Genomic DNA, 22554 nt, shown 5'->3' with positions numbered 1-22554 from the left:
CAGCGGGAGGGATGTCATCCACGGCCGGCTGTCTTCTGCGCATCGTCAGCGTCGCTGGCCAGGAATGCGGTCGTGAGGTCGGGGGATGGAGATGCCTGGAACTTGCGCAACTGCCTGCAGTCCGGTGCCCTTGTGAATGCTGGTCACAACTGGAAGACATGTCGGCGCTAGCAACGGTTCGTTGCGCTGACGGCAACGTTGCTGTTGCGGGGCTGGTACTGAGGTGAAGTCGAGCCGGACAGTGCAGCAGTGTCGACCAGCGGCAGTGTCATGGTGCAAGGACATTATGGTCATGCGATGTCATTTTTTTTGGTAAAGCTTGTGTAGCTATATTTTGTTGTCGGGATATGGTTTGATTTAAGGTTGGGGGAATGTGAGGGTGCTGACACTCCCCTTGTAAAGTTGTCTGAGCCGTGTGGCGCACGTGTCTCGCCCCAAGGCTGCATTTCGGGTGAAACCGCCGGGCGACAGATGGCGTTGTGTTCGTGTTGAGTACCACTGTTGATAGAGTGGTAGCACCAGCAGTGACCCCTGACGGAAGCGAGCCTTGGTGGTGGGCGAGAGTTGAGCCAGCCTCTTCTGCGCGTGGCGGCTGCCGCGAACGGTTGTCGCTTGCGGCGGGTCTGCTGTGGACGGCACCGTGGGCCACCTGCGGTGGGCCCACGTGGTGAGTCAAGCGTTGGCGACGTCGCTTTGGGTGTGTTAGTGTGTTTGTCCTGTTGTGTGTTTATCGTGTTATTGTGTAATGAGTGTCCTAGCGTAATAATTACGATTGATGTAACGATTCAGTGGACGATATCATCGTTGTAAATTAGTTAAATAAATGTATGTTGTTTGGTTTGTACCGACCGCGTCTGCTGTGTCCGTTCACTCCAAGAGCATGGCGCGGTGCTCGCTCGCCAATTCAAGACCCCACACCCTACACTTGAAAATTGCAGTGACTATGCAGACATCCTTTTTTGGAGGAGGGGATGATGGGCGATATATTTTGCACTGTACTTTGTTTTCATGTGGCTTGCTTAGTTTAATAGTGTGCTTGCTGTACATTCGTATTCTTCATTGTGCTACGTGCAGTGTGTGCTTGTGTTACGTGTTAACCACCCATGCTTTCTATTAAAGGAGAAGATGATTTGATGTTGTTGTTCCTTCTCCTTCTGTTCCTTCAGGGTCCATTGGTTGCGTGAAGGACTCCACATCATCTTCATTTGAAGGGGGGGATGATATGGTGTCACGGTTACGGTTACGGTTTCGAAACCGGTTTTCTGGCCCCCAGAGGGCGTTGTACATATTGTTACAGTTAGATTGGGTTTAACTATGTTTATTTACAGGGGAAGTCAGGCGACGATCGGCTAAGATGACGAACATAGGCCGAACCAAGTCACTTCCTCTTCCTGTACCTTTGTCCACAAAGCATCGCCCGCTCATACCGTATCATTCCCGGTTCACAGACGAAGCCCGCTGGGCGAAGCGAATCATGGGCATAGTGGCGGATGGAACTGCTTGAGACGAGCTACATGCGCCAACTGTGTTTGGCTAGACCGACAACCAGCTGACGTCAAGCGTGCCATCACGTAGGTCAAGTCACTTAGGAGATTTACGATAATGAATAGACCGATATAGTGTGCTAAAAATTTCTGACATAAGCCACGTTTCCGCTGAGGGGTTCACAACCACACGAGGTCTCCTTTTTCGAATGAAACAGTGTCGTGGCGTTGATCATACCTCTGCTTGGAGCGATCTTGCGATGCTGGCGTGCGATGACGGGCAATTTGGCGGGCTTCTTCAGCTCGGCACAGTGTTTGAGCAACTGAATTGTCTGTATGGAGCTCGAATGAAAGTATTGTATCCAGGTAGCTGCGTGATTGTCGAGCGTAGAGTAGGTAGAACGGAGTGAAGTCCGTGGTTTCGTGCTTCGCTGTATTATAAGCATAGGTGATGAATGGCAAAATGTCATCCCAGTTCCTGTGATTTGAGGATACATACATAGCCAGCATATTAGTAAGTGTTCGGTTTGTGCGCTCCACAAGGCCATTCACCTGGGGATGATATGGCGTTGAATGGCAAAACTGCGAAGTGCAGAGACGAAGCAATTCCTCTACAGTGTCGGCGACGAACTGGCGACCGCGATCACTGATGATGACACGAGGTGGACCATGGCGAAGAACGATGGATCGTAACAGGAAAGAGGCGACAGAATCCGCTGTGGAAGATGGTATCGCAGCAGTTTCCGCATATCTGGTAAGGTGATCGATGCAGACTATGATCCAGCGGTTGTTGCAAGACCGCGGAAACGGTCCTAGCAGGTCGATACCAACTTGTTCGAAAGGTGTTGTGGGCAGCGTTATAGGGTGAAGGAGGCCATGCGAACTGCTAGAAGGACGTTTGTGGCGCTGGCATTTGTCGCAACTGGAGACGTATTGCTTTGTACATTGTCACATTTTAGGCCAGTAGAAGCGCTCTTGAGTTCGGTGCAAAGTGCGGATGAATCCAAGATGGCCAGACGTCGGGTCATCATGCATGAAATGGAGGACGTCGTACCGCAGGCTTTGGGGAACCACTAGCAAATAGTGCGCACCATTTGCCGAGAAATTGACATTGTACAACAGTCCATCGCGAAGACAAAAGCCACCACTACCCTTGGGGCTTCTGACAGTGGTGAATAAAGAGTCTAAAGCAAGTAATTGAGCTGTTCCCGCTAGAACGTAGTAACATCAGGAAATGCGCGTGAAACAGTTGCAAAGCAGATGTCAAACGTGTCTGTATTGTCGTCAGTCGTAGACAATGGAAGGCGAGAAAGACAATCGGCGTCGGTATGACGCCATCCACTTTTGTATGCAATGTTCAAGTCAAACTCCTGAAGTCGTAGAGCCTAGCGTGGAAGGCATCCAGAAGGGTCTCGCAGAGTAACAAGCCAGCATAGGGAATGATGGTCTGTTACAATCGTAACAGCCCATACAAGTAACAACGAAACTTTTGAATAGCAAATACGGCTGCCAAGCATTCTTGTTCGGTCACAGTGTAATTTTTTTCAGCCTTGCTGAGGGAACGACTTGTATAGGCAACGACATGCTCTCTGTCATTATCACGCTGAAAAAGAACGCCTCCGATGCCAATACCGCTTGCGTCGCTGTGTACTTCTGTAGGAGCAGATGGGTCAAAATGACGAAGAATTGGCTCTGATGTCAGCAGAAATTTGAGTTGACAGAATGCAGCGTCACATTCAGATGTCCATTCGAATCCACTGTCTTTTTGCAAGAGGCTGATCAATGGGTACCTGATGTCTGCAAATGTAGGCACAAAGCGTCGAAAATAAGAACATAACCCGAGAAAGCTGTGAAGTTCTTTTACAGACGTGGGTGGCTTAAAGGCGCTGACCGCTTCAATTTTCCGGGGGTCAGGCCTGGCCCCATTTTTGTCTACCAAAAGGCCAAGGATCAAGGTCTGCCGTTCACCAAACCAACACTTCTTGGAGTTCAGGACCAAGCCAGCCTTTCCCACACAGGCCAGAACGAGGCTCAAATGAACGTTATGTTCTTCAAATGTGCAGCCAAAAATTAAAACGCCGTCCAGATAGCACAAACAAATCTCCCATTTCAGTCCGCGAAGAATCGAGTCCATAATTCTTTCAAAAGTTGCGGGGGCATTGCATAGCCCAAATGGCATCACATTGAACTGATATAGTCCATCCGGTGTTACAAATGCCGTTTTCTCCCTGTCAGCAGGATGCATCGGGATCTGCCAATACCCTGATCGTAGATCAAGTGAAGAAAAGTATGAAGCAGAATTTAGACAGTCAATTACGTCGTCGATTTGAGGCAGCGGGTATACATCCTTTTTAGTCAAGGCATTCAATCGTCTATAATCAACGCAAAACCTCCAGGAACCGTCTTTCTTGCGAACCAAAATCACAGGTGCTACCCACGGGCTGCACGACTCTTCAATGACGCCCTTCTGAAACATGTCCTGAACTTGTTCAGCTATAACTTTCTGCTTGGATGACGACACCCTGTAAGGCTTTTGCTGAACCGGATGGGCAAGGCCAGTGTCAATGGTATGTTGTGGTCGAGAGCATGGTACAGACAGTCGCTTACTCTTTTCGCCGAAGTCAAACACTGACCCATGTTGTTGTAATAGTTGGACCAATTGTTGTTCATGTGACCGTAGGGTCTTGCTTACTATGCTCAAAAAGTGGGGCTCGTGGAAGGTACTCCATTTATAGGTGCCCACGGGTTTCTCACTTTTCTCGTCGTTGATGGCGACAATAAAATTTTTCATGAACCCAAGGAACAGTGCGAGCTTCGTTTCTCGAGGAAGGATAATCGGTGCAGATGAATAATTAAGTGCCCACAAAAAGGCGCAGCCATTAGTAATTGAAATAATCGAATGAGGCACTATTACATCTTTCTTTCATGCTGTCGTTCAACCATGAGAGGTTGAACGACGGCATTAAAGACTGATACTGCAGCTATTGGAGTAGATATGGCTACTGAACTCATAGACCATGGTGGTAATGTCAGCTCTTTGGAAACAATCAGTAAGTTTTCCAGAGGCAGCTGCTGCTCAACTAGGGCGGAAAGGGCATAGCCACCGCTAACAGAAACTTCACCCGTACCGCAGTCGACGAAAGCGCCACACTGTTGTTACTGTTGGGTGGAGATATTGAAACTAACCCTGGTCCGACCACCCTTGAGCAAATAATGACTGAACTAAAAAGCTTGTCTTCCGGTCAATCCCAGCTCATTAGCGACGTACAAATCCTAAAAAGCCAGCTCTCTACCACTGATAAAGCCATTTCTGAACTTGGCAAGAGAATCGACAGTCTAGAATCCCACTACAGTAGTGTCGATACACTCCGATCCGATCTTGACGCCATGGCCACCGCCACCTCCCAGACAGCTACTCAGGTCTCTGTACTGGAGGCTCGACTGGACGACGCGGAGAATCGTTCCAGACGAAACAACTTGTTGTTTTACGGCCTAGCGGACGACAAGCCATCCGAAACGTATGCGCAGTCTGAGGAGCGTATTACTGGGTTTTGTAGGGACCACCTAAAAATAACTGTCGAATCCAAGGATGTCGAGCGTGCCCACCGTCTTGGCCGCCACTCGCAAGGCCGGTGTCGGCCTAATATAGTGCAGTTTACATCCTTCAAAACCAAGGAAGCCGTCCTTGCTAAGGGCCCCCAGCTTAAACATACAGATTTTAGCATCGGGGAGGATTTCTCGCATCGGGTCCGGAACGCACGGAAGCACCTACTGGCTTTTGCTAAAGTAAAATCAGGTCCCTTCCTTTTACGGTATAAGACCCTTTTTATGGGCTCCAAACGGTACGTATTTAACGAGGCAACTGAAAATGTAGAAGAAAGCTCGTAGCAGTTGGCTTCACGCCCCAGCTCTTCTAATTGTCCCGTCTTTGGTCACAAAGCCAATCTTTCTTTTTCGGTCATTTTCACCAACATACGTAGCTATCTTTCCAAACGCGACCACGTGTCCGACCTTGTATCTTCATCTAACAGCAGCCTACTTATACTAACTGAAACGTGGTTGACCTCTGACGTCACCGACAGCGAAATTTTGACCGACTTGCCTCACTTTAATCTTTTTCGAAAAGATCGTCCCGGCACCCGGGGCGGCGGCGTCCTGATTGCTACTAACGAACAACTTTCATGCTCCCTTATAAACATTGATTCCGACCTAGAAATATTGTGGTTGCTTTTTCGTTCCGTACCACATTCCGTACTATTAGGTGTTTGTTATAGGCCTCCCAAAAGTAGCCCGGATTTTGCGCGCCAGCTTAATGGTATTTTAGCCGAACTTACGACCAAATACCCAAATGCTCACGTCCTCCTCCTGGGGGACTTCAATTTTCCTAACATTGATTGGTGTAATCTAACTTCATCAGCACCCAATGCTAAGGAGGCCAACGATTTCCTTGATGTTTGCCTCAACTTTAATCTCACTCAGTTGATAACACAACCTACACGTGTTTCTCAAGATACTGCTAACATTCTTGACCTAATCTTAACAACTGATCCTGAGAGCCTTTCTTCTATAACATATCTTGATGAAATAAGTGACCATAAGGTCATTCACGCTAATTTTACCTTCGTTCCTCAAATGCGCCAAGCCTGCACTAAAACTATTAGGTTATATGACAAGGGTAACTACGCGGCCATCACCCGAGAACTTGAAGTTTTTCTTCCGACGTTCCGTGATGGCTTCTGGGAGCGACCCATTAACGATAACTGGTTAATATTCAAAAACAAGTTAAACCAGCTAGCTGACCAATTTATCCCTAAAATAAGCTTTCGTCCCACCCGCCAAAAACCTTGGTTAACTAAAACATTAAAAAGGCTTGAAAATAAGAAGAAACGCCTCTTTCGGGCTGCGAAGAATAAAAACACTGATTCTGCATGGGAAAAATACAAGGTTGCCGAGAAAGCATATTCAAGTGAAGTGCGCAACGCCAAGTACTCATTTTTTCATACGGAACTTCCGAAAAATCTTGCTGATTCACTGAAGCGTTTCTGGCAAATAATAAACCCTCCCAACACGCCCCCCATCACCCTTACTAATGATACTGGTCAAGAATTAAGTTGTTCGGAATGTGCCAATATATTCAATGCCGCCTTTTCGTCTGTGTTTACGAATGAATCTGACCCCGTTGAAACAGAATTAGTCTCTGCTAATCTGCCTGAAATGCCACCCTTTAACATAGGTTTCAATGGTATCCTGTCTTTAATAGAAAAAATGAAACTGTCATCCTCGGCGGGTACCGACGAAATTACATCCAAGCTGTTAAAGAACACAAAGCACATATCAGCCGAGTTTTTGTTTTTGCTGTTTTCCCAGTCACTTTCCTCAGGTATTCTGCCTCTCGACTGGAAGTGTGGGAAGGTCATTCTGGTTCACAAGACAGGTAAAAGAGACTGCCCGTTAAATTATCGCCCCATATCATTAACCAGTGTATGTTGCAAACTCATGGAACATGTCATATACACTCATATCATGCATTTTCTTGATTCTAACAATTTCTTTCATTCCTCTCAACACGGATTTCGAAAAGGCCGCTCATGCGAAACCCAACTAGCCCTTTTCCTCCACGACCTGCATGCTAACCTCGATGGTAACCTCCAAACTGATGCTATTTTTCTTGAATTCACTAAAGCTTTCGACAAAGTTCCACACCAGCGCCTACTAAAAAAACTTTCTCAAATAAATCTACCAGCTGAACTTCTTAATTGGAGTGCTCAATTTCTGACTAACCGCTCTCAGTTTGTTTTCGTTAACAACGTCAAATCTAACTCGCTTCCTGTTAGGTCTGGAGTGCCACAGGGATCTGTCCTTGGCCCGCTTTTGTTCCTAATCTACATTAACGACTTACCTTACAATTTATCCTGCAACTTTCGTATGTTTGCAGATGATTGTGTCATCTACCGCAAAATAACCAACACTTTTGATCAAGCAGCACTACAGAATGACCTTAATGAAGTATTAAACTGGTGTGACCATTGGCTTATGACCCTTAATCCTAACAAATGCAAATTAGTTTCCTTCCACCGCCGCAAAAACCCACTCCAATTTTCCTATGAAATTGCTAACATGCCAGTCGAAACAGCCGTATCCTATAAGTATCTTGGTGTAACATTAACCCCTGATCTTTCCTGGCGAACGCATATCACTAACATGATTTCATCAGCCAACCGATCATTAGGATTCCTAAAACGTCACCTACGACACTCACCGTATCACGTTCGTCTTGTGGCCTATCAGTCGCTGATCCGGTCCAAACTTGAATACGCATCACCCATCTGGAGCCCTCACCAAGTTTATCTGATCAACGCTATCGAAGCAGTTCAAAATCGTGCCGCTCGCTTCATTCATTCTTCTTATTCTTACGATGTCAGTGTTTCATCCCTTAAAAATGAATCCGGTTTAATAAGTCTTTCCCTTCGCCGCAGAATTGCTACGTTGTCACTGTACCACAAGTTGTATCACAGCTCACTCCACCAACCACCTTACATCGCTCCCGCCGCACGCATTTCTCCCCGCACTGGCCATCCGCTTCAAGTCTTCCGACCCCGATCTGGCACCTCAACATTTTCTGCATCATTTCTCTGCCGTGCCGCCAAAGAATGGAATGACCTTCCCCACGATGTTGTTTCAATTCCCTGTCCATCACGTTTTATTCAAAGTGTGTCAATGCATCTGCAATGTTAACCTGTGGCTTTTGTATCTTTGTTGTACAACCCACCCCTTATGTAACACCCCCCTGTGGGGTCTTTAAGGAAATAAAGTGAAAGTGAAAGTGAAACACTCTTGGAGGAAGTCAATGCCGAGAATAACATCATGTGTACACCGTTTCAGAATCAGGAACTCAGTTGGGAATGCCTTTCCTGCCAACAACATGTTGACGGCACATACTCCTATGGGTTGCAGTATGTCCCCGCCCACGCCACGAAATCTACCAGAATCCTGATAGGCAAACATAACTTTGCGGCGTAAGCTCTCTTTAAACGAACTGCTCATAACAGAAACTGTGGCACCAGTATCCACTAAAGCTGTTGCGCACAAACCGTCCGTCTATTGACACACATATCCGGTTTTTGTCCATCGTAACCAGCGGAGGTAAAAACTCCTTTATTTCGGACACGAAGCGTTCTCACGTTGTGAGGGTGTCCTCATGGTTCTCATACCATGCGAGCGCCGTGTCCCTCAAGAAGAACACCCCGTTAGTCAACTTAGTTGCCGCGTCCCAAGAGTAGTAATCGCTCACCCGCTTGTAATGTTTGAGCCACTCGTCCACGTCCTCACCAGATTTGCCCCCGAAAGGACGGGGCTCTATCAGATGCTGACGCTGCCAAAGACCAGCCGCGGCTGAGGTCGGTAGTAAAGGTGTCGCTGGAACTGGTGGTGGAGTGCCATCAGCTGTGGGGTTCAGGGATCCGTCTTGACCGTGAAACATCTCGACCACCAGCGGTAACGAGGTAGCCTAGCAATGCGGCGGCTTCGGTGTAGCTCTGGTTGTTGCAGAACCATGTTGCTTGGATAGGTACCCCGCACCTCCACCATAAAACTGTTACGGTTAGATTGAGTTTAACTATGTTTATTGACAGAGGAGATCAGGCGACGATCGGCTAAGATGGCGAATATAGGCCGAACCAAGTCACTTCCTCTTCCTCTACCTTTGTCCACAAAGCATCGCCCAGCTCATACTGTATCAATATGTATATAAAAGCATGCTTGTGTACATAAAGGGAGTTCCTGCTTGGCTACCGGCTGATGTGTACCTCAAGCCCTGTGTTCTCCATGCGGCGGACACGCCGCACGATACTACAGCAAGTTCTTTCTCAAGCCTTAACTGTCCCTAGTCAAGATCGATGGCGTCTCGGTGGCTGCTCTTATGCGCTCTCGCAATAATAGACCATTCTTACTATTCTGATGCCACCTTCAGAGCTACGAGAAAGTGGTATTGCCTCGTCGTCATCGTCATCGGCGCTTGACGATCCACTTGTCTGCATTGCCGGTGTCTCAGTCCTTGTCTCAATTTTTGGCCTCGCCAGGTCCTTCTCTTCAAGAACTCCCCCGCTGACGCATCTACTTGGCTGACTGGTGTGGGCTGCTCCCTTCCTAATGCGATGTGGGGAAGCCGCAAGCCCAACAGGAACTGCTGGGCAGGATGCGGTAGGTCCGGGCAGCCTCACTCGGGACCATCTCCGAGGTTTACAGCCACTTCCCAAGCTCTTTGTGCTGACATCCTCAGAACAGGGCAGTCATGCTACTCCCATTGTGGTAGCGACACTCGTTTCTCACGTCTTCGCAGCTCGGCATTCTAACACACAGTGCCAGCTCATCCTCTCGAGTTTTTCTTTTTGGCTCGGGTCGCGTGCCACGAGCCTTTCTTCGACTAATCTCTGGTGTCTATGTGACTGGTGCGCGTGCACTCGGGTGGCTCTTTTTTCCTCATGCACTGCCATCGTGCCGCCGCGTTCGGCACGCGTTTGGTGCCTCTCCTTTACTTGTGACAAGCAGCCGCAGCCGGGATTTGATCCCGTGACCTGCGGGTCAGCAGCCATGTACTTTAGCCACTAGACCACCGTGGCAGCGCGGCACAGCATATCTATCACATGTGCCATTGCTATGGAAACTAACGTAGTCGCCGGTAAAGCCGGTGTGTGCAGCTTGTGGAGCTTATTCATGTGCGGTAACAACAGCATTGGCTTCCAGCTTCAGTTCATAAGATGCCATAACCGTGTTTGCTGACTAGATAATTCATATTTTCTGCTACGGCAACGCATTTTTGTCTTCAAGTTGGTCATAGTTGCAGTCAGCAGACCAACCGGCGCATGGCACTACTTTATCTGGTCGATCGGGTTTCCCGAGTGTCCTGCCGTAGTTTAGGGTAACGGTCAGTGAGTTTGGATTGATTGAGAATGGAAACTACAGGTGACCAATGTGGCCTTCATTTCTTTCTGAAATTAGCGCAACAGACAAAATTTTGAGGCTGGTAGAGAATTTTGACACAGGTGATAGAATTTCGGCAAATTTCATGGTTTTGATGCAGCTCGGCACAAAAATGGAGAATTGTATCACACTGGCTGGATTTCTGAATACCATCCCTGCCAAGCTGCACGGTGTACTCACAGACCCCTACAAGATGCCTAACAGCACTGCTACTTGAGTGTGCCTTTGTGCAAAGCCAATCAATAGCAGTGGAAGGTACTGACCTGACACCGAAGGCGGGGCCAGCTGAGCTGTCAGAGCTGAACGTTGGTGCCTGTCCCCACACTTTCCGAGACACCACAAACCGCTCACTGGCATCCTGTGGGTAGGTACAGAAAATCCCTTTAAAACACACAGAATACAATTATCAAACTCACTTTAATACTAGATACTGCCAATAAGAAACACGGAAACGACTATATGCAATTCTTAATTATCACACCCTCTTTACTGCAATTCTGATTATGTAGCATGTGCTTTATATCATGAAATGACACATTTTAAGCACAAGTAGCATTGCAAAGAAGTTCAAACAAAGGAGCTCGGTGTGGCTACATCATTTTTATCACTTGGGGGTGCTGACACTGCCTGTAATGTGATCTGTGCTTCATGGCACGTGTGCATTAGTTGCAGTTAGGGGTAGTAGCCATCGAGCAAGAGGTGGTGCTGTGTGTTCATGTGAGTTACAATAGGCTTGGAAGCGCCAGCAGCGTTGGTGCAGCAGAGAGGCCAAGCCGGCGCACAAAAACAGTAGGGAGGCTCTTTGGGGTGAGGGGCGTGCCCTGATGAATGTCTCATACAGAGGATCCACAGGAGAGTGCAACCACGGATTGTCTCCTATGGATTCTTCATAGTGATTCCAAAATCGGCAATGCCGCATTCGCGGAACCTTGTGTTTGTTTATGTTGCTTGCTTGAGTGTTGAATTGGAATACTGTATAAGGTTTTTTGTTGGTCTACCTGTTGCCTAATTTGCCCGAACTGGTCATAGCTGTACTGATTGGCGGAAGGGGACATTAATCGTGTACAGTGCGACTACATGCAGCTGGAGCCGGAGCTAGGCTTCTCCACCAGAGCCCTTCATACTCAGTGGCTTCATAAATTGGTGTGACCTGTGGCGCACAAAAAAAGACACGGTCAAAGAAAGTGATGACAGGACGATAAGCTATGGAAAAACATGCTGTGGTCCTTTTTGGCGTGCCAAAAGTTGAACCATGAACCATGTATCACCACCAACAAACCCTTTCTTACACCCTTTCACAAACTGAACAATTTCATTCTTCCTGATATCACTCAGCAGTTTGGGCCTCATTATTTGAACGCATTTATTAAGCACTGCACTATAAGAGCTCTTTCGAAAGCAGTAAAAAGAAGACACCTCTTCATAGTTCAGCCACCTGACATGTAATGCACTTCATTAAAAAAATATTCTTCAAAAAAAATGTGGCTACAAGTGTTTTGCCAAAATCATTAAAACACGAGATTGCCATGAAAACGGATCTCGGGGTATAATTAAGAAATGTACATGCTAAAAAAGCAACAGCACTTGGGCGTTGGGCATTTTCTAACAAAATAATATGTGGTGTTTTACGTCCCAAAACCACCATATAATTATGAGAGACGCCATAATAGAATGCTTAGAAAATTTCGACCACCTGGGGTTCTTTAACGTGCAGCCAAATCTGAGCACACGGACCTGCAACATTTTCGCCTCCATTAAAAATGCAGCCGCCGCAGCTGGGACTTGATCCCGCGACCTGCGCGTCAGCAGTTAGGTATCTTGACCACTAGAACATCACAGTGGAGCCATGAGCATTTTCTGTGGTTTCGTGTCTCCAGAGTCAATGTTTGCGGCACCTGGGTAAATATTGAATACCTGCTGTGTCCCGGTTCTCAATTTGCCTCAGAGAGCCAACTTTTTGCCAATGCACTGCCGCGGCTGGATGATCGGCCACTTTTTGTTCAGGTGCTATTAGAGCACCGTCCTCGTATCTCAACAGCCTACAAGGCAGTAAAAGCCCTCATGTGCTTTTTGAGGAGGACGAGTTAGTGAGAACGCCTTTGATTTGCAATGGAGTCAACGTGCTGCAGTGAATTTATTGTCTCCCCTTTTTCTTTTCTTTCTTTTCCCTTCATTCTCATCTTTCTATTCCCCTTCCATAATCCCCCAGTCTAGGGACCAGAAGTCTTTCTGGCTGACCTCTCTGCCTTCTCCCTTTCTGTTTGCTTCCTCCCCTTCCTTAAAGGTAACAAAAAGAAGATGGTAGGTTTGTGCAATTCGGAACAATAAAAAATATTGGTGTCAACTGATAACTTTGAACTTGCAATATCAGTAAAAGAAGCTGTAGAAAACTGCATTGGACTGTGCTCTATTCTCACATGCATGCCTCTGCACATGACCCACACAAAATTGGCTACCTGAGCGGGATAAATACGATCCGTGCTCTCTTTCTTATGCACCCTATCCTCACGTTCCTTTGACTCTTAGCTCAGCAGTTATCCTTTCTTCTTTCTATGTAATCAACTAGGCGACCAGTATTGTAGTAATGGTTCTCCATCAAACTGCCTGGCCTTGTTCTGCTCACCACAAGTACAGCAGTCACCCCATCCTTTTTTTTGTATAGTTGGTGCTTCTTCCATTTCGCCAACAAGCCCAATCACAACTTTTGCTGCTAAGTCAATTTTCCCCGACATCGAGCTCACCACAAGTGCAGGGTTTCTTCCTTCCTCCCCCTACCCAACAAGCCCAGACACAGCAGGCTCTTGTCAGTAGACACCTCACGGGACAAAGAGTTCAGTTCACCGAGATTAACAGCAGCGCAGAATTTAAATATAAAAGCAGTCGTATTAGAAGCTCTTGTTCCCTTTAAGAAGCAGTTTCCCTAAAAGGAATACTGAACAAAAATTGAAAAAATGACAGAAACATAAATATTCTACTTTGACAAAGCAATTGTTCTAATAACCAAAGAATATAACACATGTTTTAAACAGTTGGGTATATTTTTGTAGGACTACCAGTGCGCAGTGGTAAGACACCTGAGCGAGCCAAGTCGTCAAAGTCACCACAGTGGATGCAGGGTGGCCGTTTTCCTGCTTTATTACGTCTTTTTTTCCACCTTTTTTTTTAAATTTCGATGTCCGTTTTCCACAAAGGCACTGCGATGTGTGTTACTTGTTAGGGGCTTCAAACACCATCTAGTGCCATTCGTAGTGGTTCTGTAAACTCTAGTGGAAGGTGAGAGGGTGGCGAGTCGCGAGAGATGACTGGCTTGTTGGCACGCCAGTCTCTGATAATGTTAAACCTCACCTCCTCTAGTCAAGGGAGTAGCTATTAGACATAAAAATTTCTGAAAATCGCATAAAATTCATCATTGTCTGCTTCTTTTATACTGAAAACAATGTTGCATCTAGATATTTCAGCACTCAATCTTTCAATCTAGATGAAAATCTCGGCAGCAAAAGTTTGGTTCACTATCCCTTGAGAAGATTTTCATTTGCTGAGTGTCAGCTATACCGTGTTGAGCGCATCGGGTGAGTGAGTGACAAAACAGTCGAGTCTTCGAGTGGAAAAGTGACATCATGTTTTATTGGCAACCCTTATATTCTAACATTATATTTGAACAGTACAGCCATCTAGTGGCACTGAAATATGCTTCATCCTTCCCACAGTAAACTGGAACGAAACACATGCACCAGAACTCTTGGTCTGAAGGAAAAAGACGTTTACAGTTTAGGTACTTCATGCCTCCGCATACTTCTGCTGAACTGCGAGACATGTGGCGTAGGAGCAGAACCCTGAAATTCCTCTGGTGTAGCAGCTTTTCTGAAGTGGCATGGTACGCTGGTCTGGGGCTGCTTGGTCAGCTTTAGGCATTGCTGTGGTCATCTTGGGCTGGGCTCCACACAGGTTCCAGGTGGGATGGCAGCGTGTTACCCAGAACGTCCCATTATAGGGCCCGGGTGAATCAGGTTGCGCTTAAGTACGTCTTTCTCCACCCCGCAAGAGTGCGGCCGTTGAGCTCACCTCAAGACTGTCACACTGAAGTTGACATGTTGTACCCACACCTGCCCTTCGGCATGTAGAGCCCTTAAGGTGTGAACCGAGTATCCTCGGTTGATGTCTTCGTGCCTCTGGTTGTCTTGGTCCCGAATGAATGATGCCGAAGGAAGCCGGGCTAGCGCCAGCAGGTGCGATAGTAGCTCGGTCTGTAGGTCCATAACCAGCCGACCGGGATGCCAAGGCTGTCCCAGTGTGTCAGAGGTGCCTGATAGAAATCATCTACAGTAGGTCTTTGACAGTCCTCCCCATGCATTCCATCTCCCCATTAAACTGTTGGAAGTGCTGGTGACTGGCGGCTGCCTTTTCCATGGAGGTGGAAATGTTATAGGTCTGTGTGCTCAGATTTGGGTGCACGTGAAAAAACCCCAGGTGGTCGAAAGTTTTGGAGCCCTCCACTACGGCGTCTCTCATAATCATATAGTGGTTTTTGAACGTTAAACCCCACATATCAATCAATCAAAACGCTGGTGACAAGGCAGAAGTGATAGGACTCTGAAAGGGTAAAAAAGTATTTCGCTGCGAACTGAAGACTGTTGTTGCTGTGCACCAGTTTAGGAATGTCATGATGTACAAAAACACTTTTCATTCATTCATTTCATTTCATTTTATTTCAAGTTCTCTTATTACATGAAAATACACAACACTGGTTAGACCCATAGCCACTGGCTAGTAGGGGGTCTAAATAAATATGCATTTAAAGGAACAGATTGTGTTAACAAAGCAGATATTTTATACGTACACTTCAATTATACAAGAAAAAAATCAAAACAAAGTATAAGAAGGAAACATATTTGTGATAAGTCATTTGCAGTATCTTGCAGCATTGTTCCATGCAAACAACGGATTGCATGTATACAATACATCAAATACATAAAGGTACGTATACCATGTCAAGTATGATTTTGTTAGACATATAATCTATACATAACGAAGTGGAGATTACAACGAGGTTTGTGTTAGTGTACCTGTTCATTTTTCTGCAGAAAGTATTTTTTAAGAGCACAGGCAAAACTTGTGCTTTCTTTTATTTGGTATGGTATATCATTCCAGACCTTTACTCCAGCAAATTGTAGCAATCGTTTGCCATAAACATTGTTAGTAGGCGGAAGATTGAAATTATGTAATGTGGCACGTCTGGTAAGGCGGCAAGAGGATGAAAATACTGATAGCGTTGATGACTGCACATCCTGCGGTCGAATGTAGGCTGATAACTTTTGGGAAACACGAGCAGTGATTCCCCAGGAGGATGTAGTCTTGGCCTTTAAGATGAAGAAGGTTGATGCTGACCTCTTCTCAGGGCAGAGTTGGAATGGGTGACGGAAGCATGGGCATAGAAAGTTGCACTCTGGTTTCGCTGCAAGTGGAGCAGTTATGAACACCAGTGTTTCTATCTGGTTGTTGATGCCCGGCCATTAAACTGACTCCGCAGCTAAATCTTTACGTTTGATGCCTTGGTGCCTGTCATGAAAGGGCTCAAGCAAGCGGCACAACGATGCCAGACACCTTGAGAAGCGGGCCCTTGCAGACGCTGAGGTACATTTAATACTGAATGACCTCTTGGTCACTCTGAGGTCTCCTTGGTACAGAGATGCAAGCACGGGATCAGCGGAGATGGGTACCATCCACCATAGAGTTTCCTAATATACACTATAGGGAACTCTGGCGCTAGTGCCTATAGGAGCTGCAATGAACGTCCCTTCAGCAAGCATGGGAATGATGGGTAGTACATGTATTCATGTAATCTTTCTACTTCTGGCCTTCTTCTGGCTCCGTGTGTGCTTGTGTGACTTGGAGCTGTTTTTTTACTAAACAAAAATCAGCAAATGTTGAGCAGTTATGCTTCACCACCTTATTTTTTTTAGGCTTACCATTTCAAATCAGGTCATGAAGTTCAAAAACGTTCGCTCTTTCCTTCAAAACAAAACCGAAACCAGCAATAAATGAAGCCACAAGTACGATTTGCCCCCGAAAAGTACGAAGACTAGGCAAATCTGTGTACTACCCACCATTACCATGGTCGCTGAACGATCACAGCACCAGAGTCCCCCCTAGTTAATTTTTAGGAAACTCTATGCCACCTATTTCTGACCCCATTTCGAGTGCATCAGGTGAGTGAGTGACATGACAGCCGAGTCTTTGGGCGGACAAGTGACGTCATGTTTTGTTGACAGCCTTTATATAGATGAGTTAATGCTGTGCTGCCATATGGTGGTACTGTTCAACACTACATGGATAGTACATCAACCACCTGGCTCGGGCACTTGCGCCGGTGTTCCTCCGGTTGTCTCTATGAGACGGAGAAGGCATAATTGCAGAAAAAGGCGTGACTGCTTCGTTCGCCGCATGGCAGAATGCGCCTACTACCCCTCCTTTCTTTTGCTGTCTATGCAAGATGGTTTGCGTTGCTTGAAGATGTCGCTTTATAGAAACCGCAGACCACTGGTTAGCTGTACACCTGATCTTTCCTCGCCCCCCAACCGCCTCAAATAAAACAAATAGAAGAGTTTTTCTCTTCCTTCGTGCCCCAGCTGCTGTCGTGATGATAGTGATCGAAGGGAACACATTCGTGAGCTAGTTTTCGAGAAAATTGTGGTGCCCTCTTGTGCAGAACATGAGTAGAAAGTACACAGGAGAGTGAACTCACCCGATTGATTAAAGAAATTTTTGTTCACCGCTTCCAGAAGAGGGACACAATCTGAAGGATAGCTGAGCTGCATCGTGGTTGTTGGCAGAAATACCTTGAGGTGCTGAGGCCTTCAATGCGCAAGCTTACTTGCTTTACTTGGAGACAACATTTTTCGGCAACGAAGGGATAGCTACGGGAGTAGAGCTTTCTGCAAGTGTGCTCCTATGCAAAGCAGTCCAGTTTGGCACGCGTCTCGTAACTTTGTGGAAAGTTATGGCTGAGCGCAACCAGTGTTAATTTGCATACAGACACAGACGACGCTTAGCGTTTGAGGTACACGGAGAAGGCAGGTTTTAGCCATCACCGATGTTCCATAGACAATGTTATAGATTTCGTCACGTATGTCCAACATGAAAAGGCATTTGAATTATTATTGGTTGACATGTTCTTTGGTGTAAAAGGAGCATACGACAATGTTCTTCATGATGCCATCCTCGAAGCCATTGAGTCAGTGGGCTTAGGTGGACAACTGTATTGTTGGACACGCAATTATTTACAAGGGCGGACCTTATTTGTGAACACACACAGTAGGTGGTCTAACCTCCTAACACCCCACGCATCGTGGAGTTCCGCAAGATGGCGTCTTGAGTCCAACCCTCTTCAACGTTGTTCTCATTAATATTGTAGAACGACTACCAAGTGTGGTCAGGCTATCCATGTACCCTGATGACATCTGCGTCTGTGCATCTGGTGTGACAAGACCTCAGGTACGTGCAAGGGTTCAGAAAGTTGCAACGTTGGTATCAGTGTACCTCAATGTACAGGGTCTGAAAATCTCGCCAGTGGAATGCACATTGATTGCTTTCAGTTGAAAGCTAATGAGACCATATGCTATATCTATTAACGACCAAGTCATACCATACGTCAAGACGCACAGATTTCTTGTTGTATTCATTGATATAGGCCTCTGCTGGGGCCCGCATGTTGCCCACTTGACGAAGAGGCTGACAGACTTTTCTAACTTACAAGTATCTTGAAGGAAAACTCTGAGGGACAGCATTACATGCAATGATGCAATTGTACAAGACGCTTTTTCTCGGCTAACTGTGATACAGCTTGCCTGTGACGAATACCTGCAGAACCAGCATTCACACTCGAAAGCATCTAGGCTATGGCTCTGCAAGTTTATCTGGGGCTACCACGATGTTCATCAACAGTTGAGACAATCGCAATCACAAATTACTACCCGCTCAAGTTGCATATTGTAATGGAAGTGCTCAGAGCACACATGAGGCATCTTACTCGCGCCCCTGCCCATCATCTAGCCTCACTGTGACAAGACCAACCTGGTGCCTCATTTCGCCAGACAGCTTTGTCATATCTCACATGAATATTCACGAAATATACAACTCCATCCAGAATTGCAACTCCCCTATGTTGTATGACTCATCCACATGTTGAACTCACGGTTCCATGCATACGGTCAAAAGCCCGGCCTTTGCCTCCAGTGGTAAAACAGCTTCCTCTTCTCTTGTTGTATGAGAAGTACAGTGAGCATACCCATCTATATACTGACGCTTTAACTAAACTGAATGCATCTGCATGGTCGATGATCTTTCCTGCAACAGCGACAAAGACGAAGGTTCAGTTATCCAACCAGACGTCATCGACACCTGCAGAACATGCTGCTCTACGTAGCGCAGTTAAAGTCATTAAACACCAAGAAGCCAAGAAACGGAGCGTGTTCATGGACTCTAAGGCAGCACTACAGTGCTTGGTATTCGCGTTACGACAGGGACCTCATGAACAACTAGCGCTGGAAATTAGAGAGCTACTTCACCACCTCTTCGACGAAAAACACGAAATCAGGTTTCAGTGGATTCCAAGTCACTGTGGCATATTGGGCAACGAACATTCCGATGCAGCTGCTTGATCAACACACGAAGATGGTGAAGAAGAATCAACACCATTTTCAAAGACTGATGCTGCAATGAAAATCCAAAAAATCGCTAATGAAGAAGTAAAATCCCTGTGCAACGCTGAGTGCTTAGGCACACGTGACTGCATAGGCTGGGCACGTCTCGTTGACTGCTGCCTCTGTGTGGACTCTCTCGACTTGAGACAACGGTGCTTTGCTGACTGTGGCTTGGTGTCGCTCTCACCAAAGTTTTAAACTTCGGAATCGGCATGGAAGACAGTGCTGCTTGCGGTCATTGTGGCAGCGATAAAACGATCGAGCACGTTCTCTGTCACTGCCCTCGTTATAGCGTTCAAAGACGACAGCAAGCTGCTGCGCTAGCTCGCCTTGCCGACAGACCTTTGTCAGAACAATCAGTGCTTAAAAGGCGACATAATCTATCTCCACACAGAAAATCGGTGAAGGCCTTACTGAACTTTTTGCATGGTAGTGGCCTATTGTATAGGCTATAGCACCCCAGCTCACATATTTTTTTTTTTTATTTTCGTGCATCTATTTCGCTCTTCGCTTTCTTTCCCATCTTTCTTCCCCATCTTCCCTTTTTTTAGTGCAGGGTAACAAACTGGATGCTTCAATTCCTGGTTATCCTCCCTGCCTTTCTCTCATTTTATTCTCTCTTACTCACGAAAGAGCGCACACAGACACACATTTGCACGCACAAAAAAACACACGAGTGAGCACGTGCACTCGCCCACACACACAAGCGCACGCAATAGAGTGAAGAATGCGCGTGCGCATGCATGGACACTCGCAAACACACACATCCACACGCATTCACACTCAAAAGAACACACACACGTGCGCACTCAACTGCACACACAAGTGCGCCCACACGGGCAGACAAGCAGGCACTCTCACATACACATTCACACACACTCACGCACGGAAAAACACATACGGTGCACGCACTAGAACCCAAACAAAAGCACATGCACACACACGCACATATACATACACACTCATGCATGGGAGAACACGCACACAATCGCCTCCTCAATCGCTAGCACGAAGCTCTCACTTATCGGCGGAGACCTACACTTTACCGTAAAAAAGGCCGATGTGCGAACATCGTCTTCATTGCATCTATCTTGAATTTTTGCTCACGGCCAACGCAGCTTTTCCACTCACACACAGACACCGACGAGATTATTCCTGCGAAGCAAGCTCTTTAATAATGTCGCGCTTTACGATGACAAGATTCACCTAAGCGAAAGAAAGTACTTTGGTAATAGGGTGACCGATCCCTGGCACCCTATAATTTGCAAACGACTAGCATCGCCCATCATTTTCACGTTCATAGTCGCATACATTCGGCCTGCGCTTAGATAAGAAAGTCGCATTTGCAACACTCTCGTATCGTGGGAACTTAAAAATGCTAAGTGGCGTGTCCACAACCAAATTTCGGCGATCATCGTGCAGGTGAAAACGACTGTAGCATTACCAGCACTATGTTTTAGTTTTCCAGCAATGTGATGCTGTGACGACAGAGCTAGACTGCGTAACATAGCTATATATGCAGGGTCAACAATGACAAAATGCATTCCTTGCCGAACAAAGCCGCCTAAACTGACACACACCGATTCAAGAAGCAGTGGGCAAAACGATTGCTAAAACAAAGAATGAAAAGCACGGCAAATCACGTAGTCAGTCAGCTTAATACATGTGTCATGGAGGCAAAATTTGCGAACAAGCTGCGCCACACGCAGTCACCTCACGCCGCTTGGCTCTGTCTCGACCATAGCGTGCTACAGAGAACAACACTAACGGTGTCAAGCCCAATTAGGAATGCATATTAGCGTTCCTTTATCTCAGTCACCACATGAACGACGTCCATTGTGCATTTCTCCAAGCATGTCTACAATGCCCTAGGCGTCGTCTGCAGAGAAGTAGGAGAAGAGCGGCGCAACGTGGCATGTGGCGGAAATTCTCCAATTACATTTTTTTCAATGGGGCGCGCACCAAATGGAACGGCCGGAGAAACACCGCCGTGTGCGCCTGATCCAGGTGGCCGTGATAGTACAGCCGCATAGCAGTATTGTCATACACTACATAATGTTACTTCTTTCTACCCTGGGCTTTCCACAGGGTTCATTTCTTATTTTTCCACCCTCATAAATATTTTTGAATGAGTGCAGTAGTTTAATTGTTAATCAATAAACACGATAACACTGACTTAGTGCTACTGGGCCGCTGCCAAGGTTTTAATGCCAATTTAGATGCAACCTCAGAATCAATGTGATGGCTTTGTTACTTTACTCAAGCTTCCTCTCCAGATACCTTGAACAGCTTTTTTGTAGCATAGAAAAACACAAGGACGTTTGTGCCTTCCTATGTCTGTGGGTACTGTGCTACAAAAATGCTGTTCAAATGATTCACCAACAAGCAGAGTTAACAAGCATAGTTAATGAAACTTCAGAGAAAGCAGAACAATGACAGCTTCCACAAATCGTAAGAAGGGATGGCAGCATTGCCATCGATTCTCAGCATTGCTAGAGGAAAGGTACTACTGTGTCTACTGCCTTTTAGATAGGAAAGTACTGCTTGTGAAATAACTATATGTTTCTCGGATTAGCTGCTGCAGCTACTAACACTACGAAGGGTAAGCTTTCTGTTGCGCCATAAAAAAATGAGTAAAGAAAAATTGTTTGTTCTAAGTGTTCCTTTAGACCCTTATAATCGGCCAGCTTTGTTGTTTCCTACGCTATACACAGCTAGTGTAAACTTTTTCATTTATATTCTTCCTTCGTGTCTATACGTAAAACAGTGCACACACACAAACTTTCTTGAAAGGAGGCTCTTTTTTTTAGTGCAAAACTTTTCACGAAAAATGTGCATAGGACAAAGTGCAAACTGAGATAGGATTATGCTCTGTCCTATCTCAATTTTTCCTGAAACCTTTTGTGCGCAAAAAAAAGAAGGCTTTTCCCCTTAAGAATGGAGTACCAATCATCCCTGTTTCTACTACACTCTAAGGTGCACATGAATGTTGCCTGGCAAATTTCAAGGCAGAGCAGAATGACCAGCAAGCAAAAATGGCCCAAAACAGATATCTGCTTACTTTGACTAGCACTGAGAGCAGGGTCTCTGGGCCCAACAAGTTGACAATGGTAAAAGCTTCCTCAGACACAGGAAGGTTGCGTGGAAGCACGAACTTTTTTTCCTTGACATCCTAAAGAAAGAAGTAAAAAAAACGTGGCACACCTTTGTTTTCATACATTCAAAAAGCGTTGAAAATTCATTTTCTGCACAACACGAGATTGTGAAAGTGACTATCAAAAAAGAATGCTGCAACTTTATATTCAAGTTATTTGAAAGTAAGCTTGAGAATTCATATATTCGCTATTGCAATAAAGCTGTTCTGATAGACGGCAAAATTGTGGCACAATAAA

The 22554-nt window shown here is 46.1% G+C and overlaps 1 protein-coding gene and 1 long non-coding RNA gene across 7 annotated transcripts in view; one reads left to right on the top strand and one right to left on the bottom strand.

The window, feature by feature from the left end:
* The window catches only part of LOC142817156 (uncharacterized), a 63979-nt gene extending 63131 nt beyond the window's left edge, over nt 1-848 (top strand). The window contains exon 2 of the long non-coding RNA XR_012895114.1: nt 4-848. This is a non-coding gene — a long non-coding RNA (uncharacterized LOC142817156). The remainder of the gene's footprint in view (nt 1-3) is intronic.
* The window catches only part of LOC119174040 (intermembrane lipid transfer protein VPS13A), a 1344268-nt gene that overhangs the window by 721407 nt on the left and 600307 nt on the right, over nt 1-22554 (bottom strand). For all 6 annotated transcript variants that reach the window (XM_075894208.1, XM_075894209.1, XM_075894213.1 and 3 more), the window contains 2 exons: nt 22224-22334; nt 10727-10821 (listed from right to left, as the gene is read on the bottom strand). In XM_075894208.1, coding sequence (XP_075750323.1) covers nt 10727-10821; nt 22224-22334 — 206 coding nt within the window. The remainder of the gene's footprint in view (nt 1-10726; nt 10822-22223; nt 22335-22554) is intronic.

The sequence above is a fragment of the Rhipicephalus microplus genome, chromosome 5 (assembly GCF_043290135.1).
Source record: "Rhipicephalus microplus isolate Deutch F79 chromosome 5, USDA_Rmic, whole genome shotgun sequence".
Lineage (NCBI taxonomy): Eukaryota > Metazoa > Arthropoda > Arachnida > Ixodida > Ixodidae > Rhipicephalus > Rhipicephalus microplus.
The sequence above is the reverse complement of the archived record's forward strand: the minus strand, read 5'-3'. Positions and strand labels throughout refer to the sequence as shown.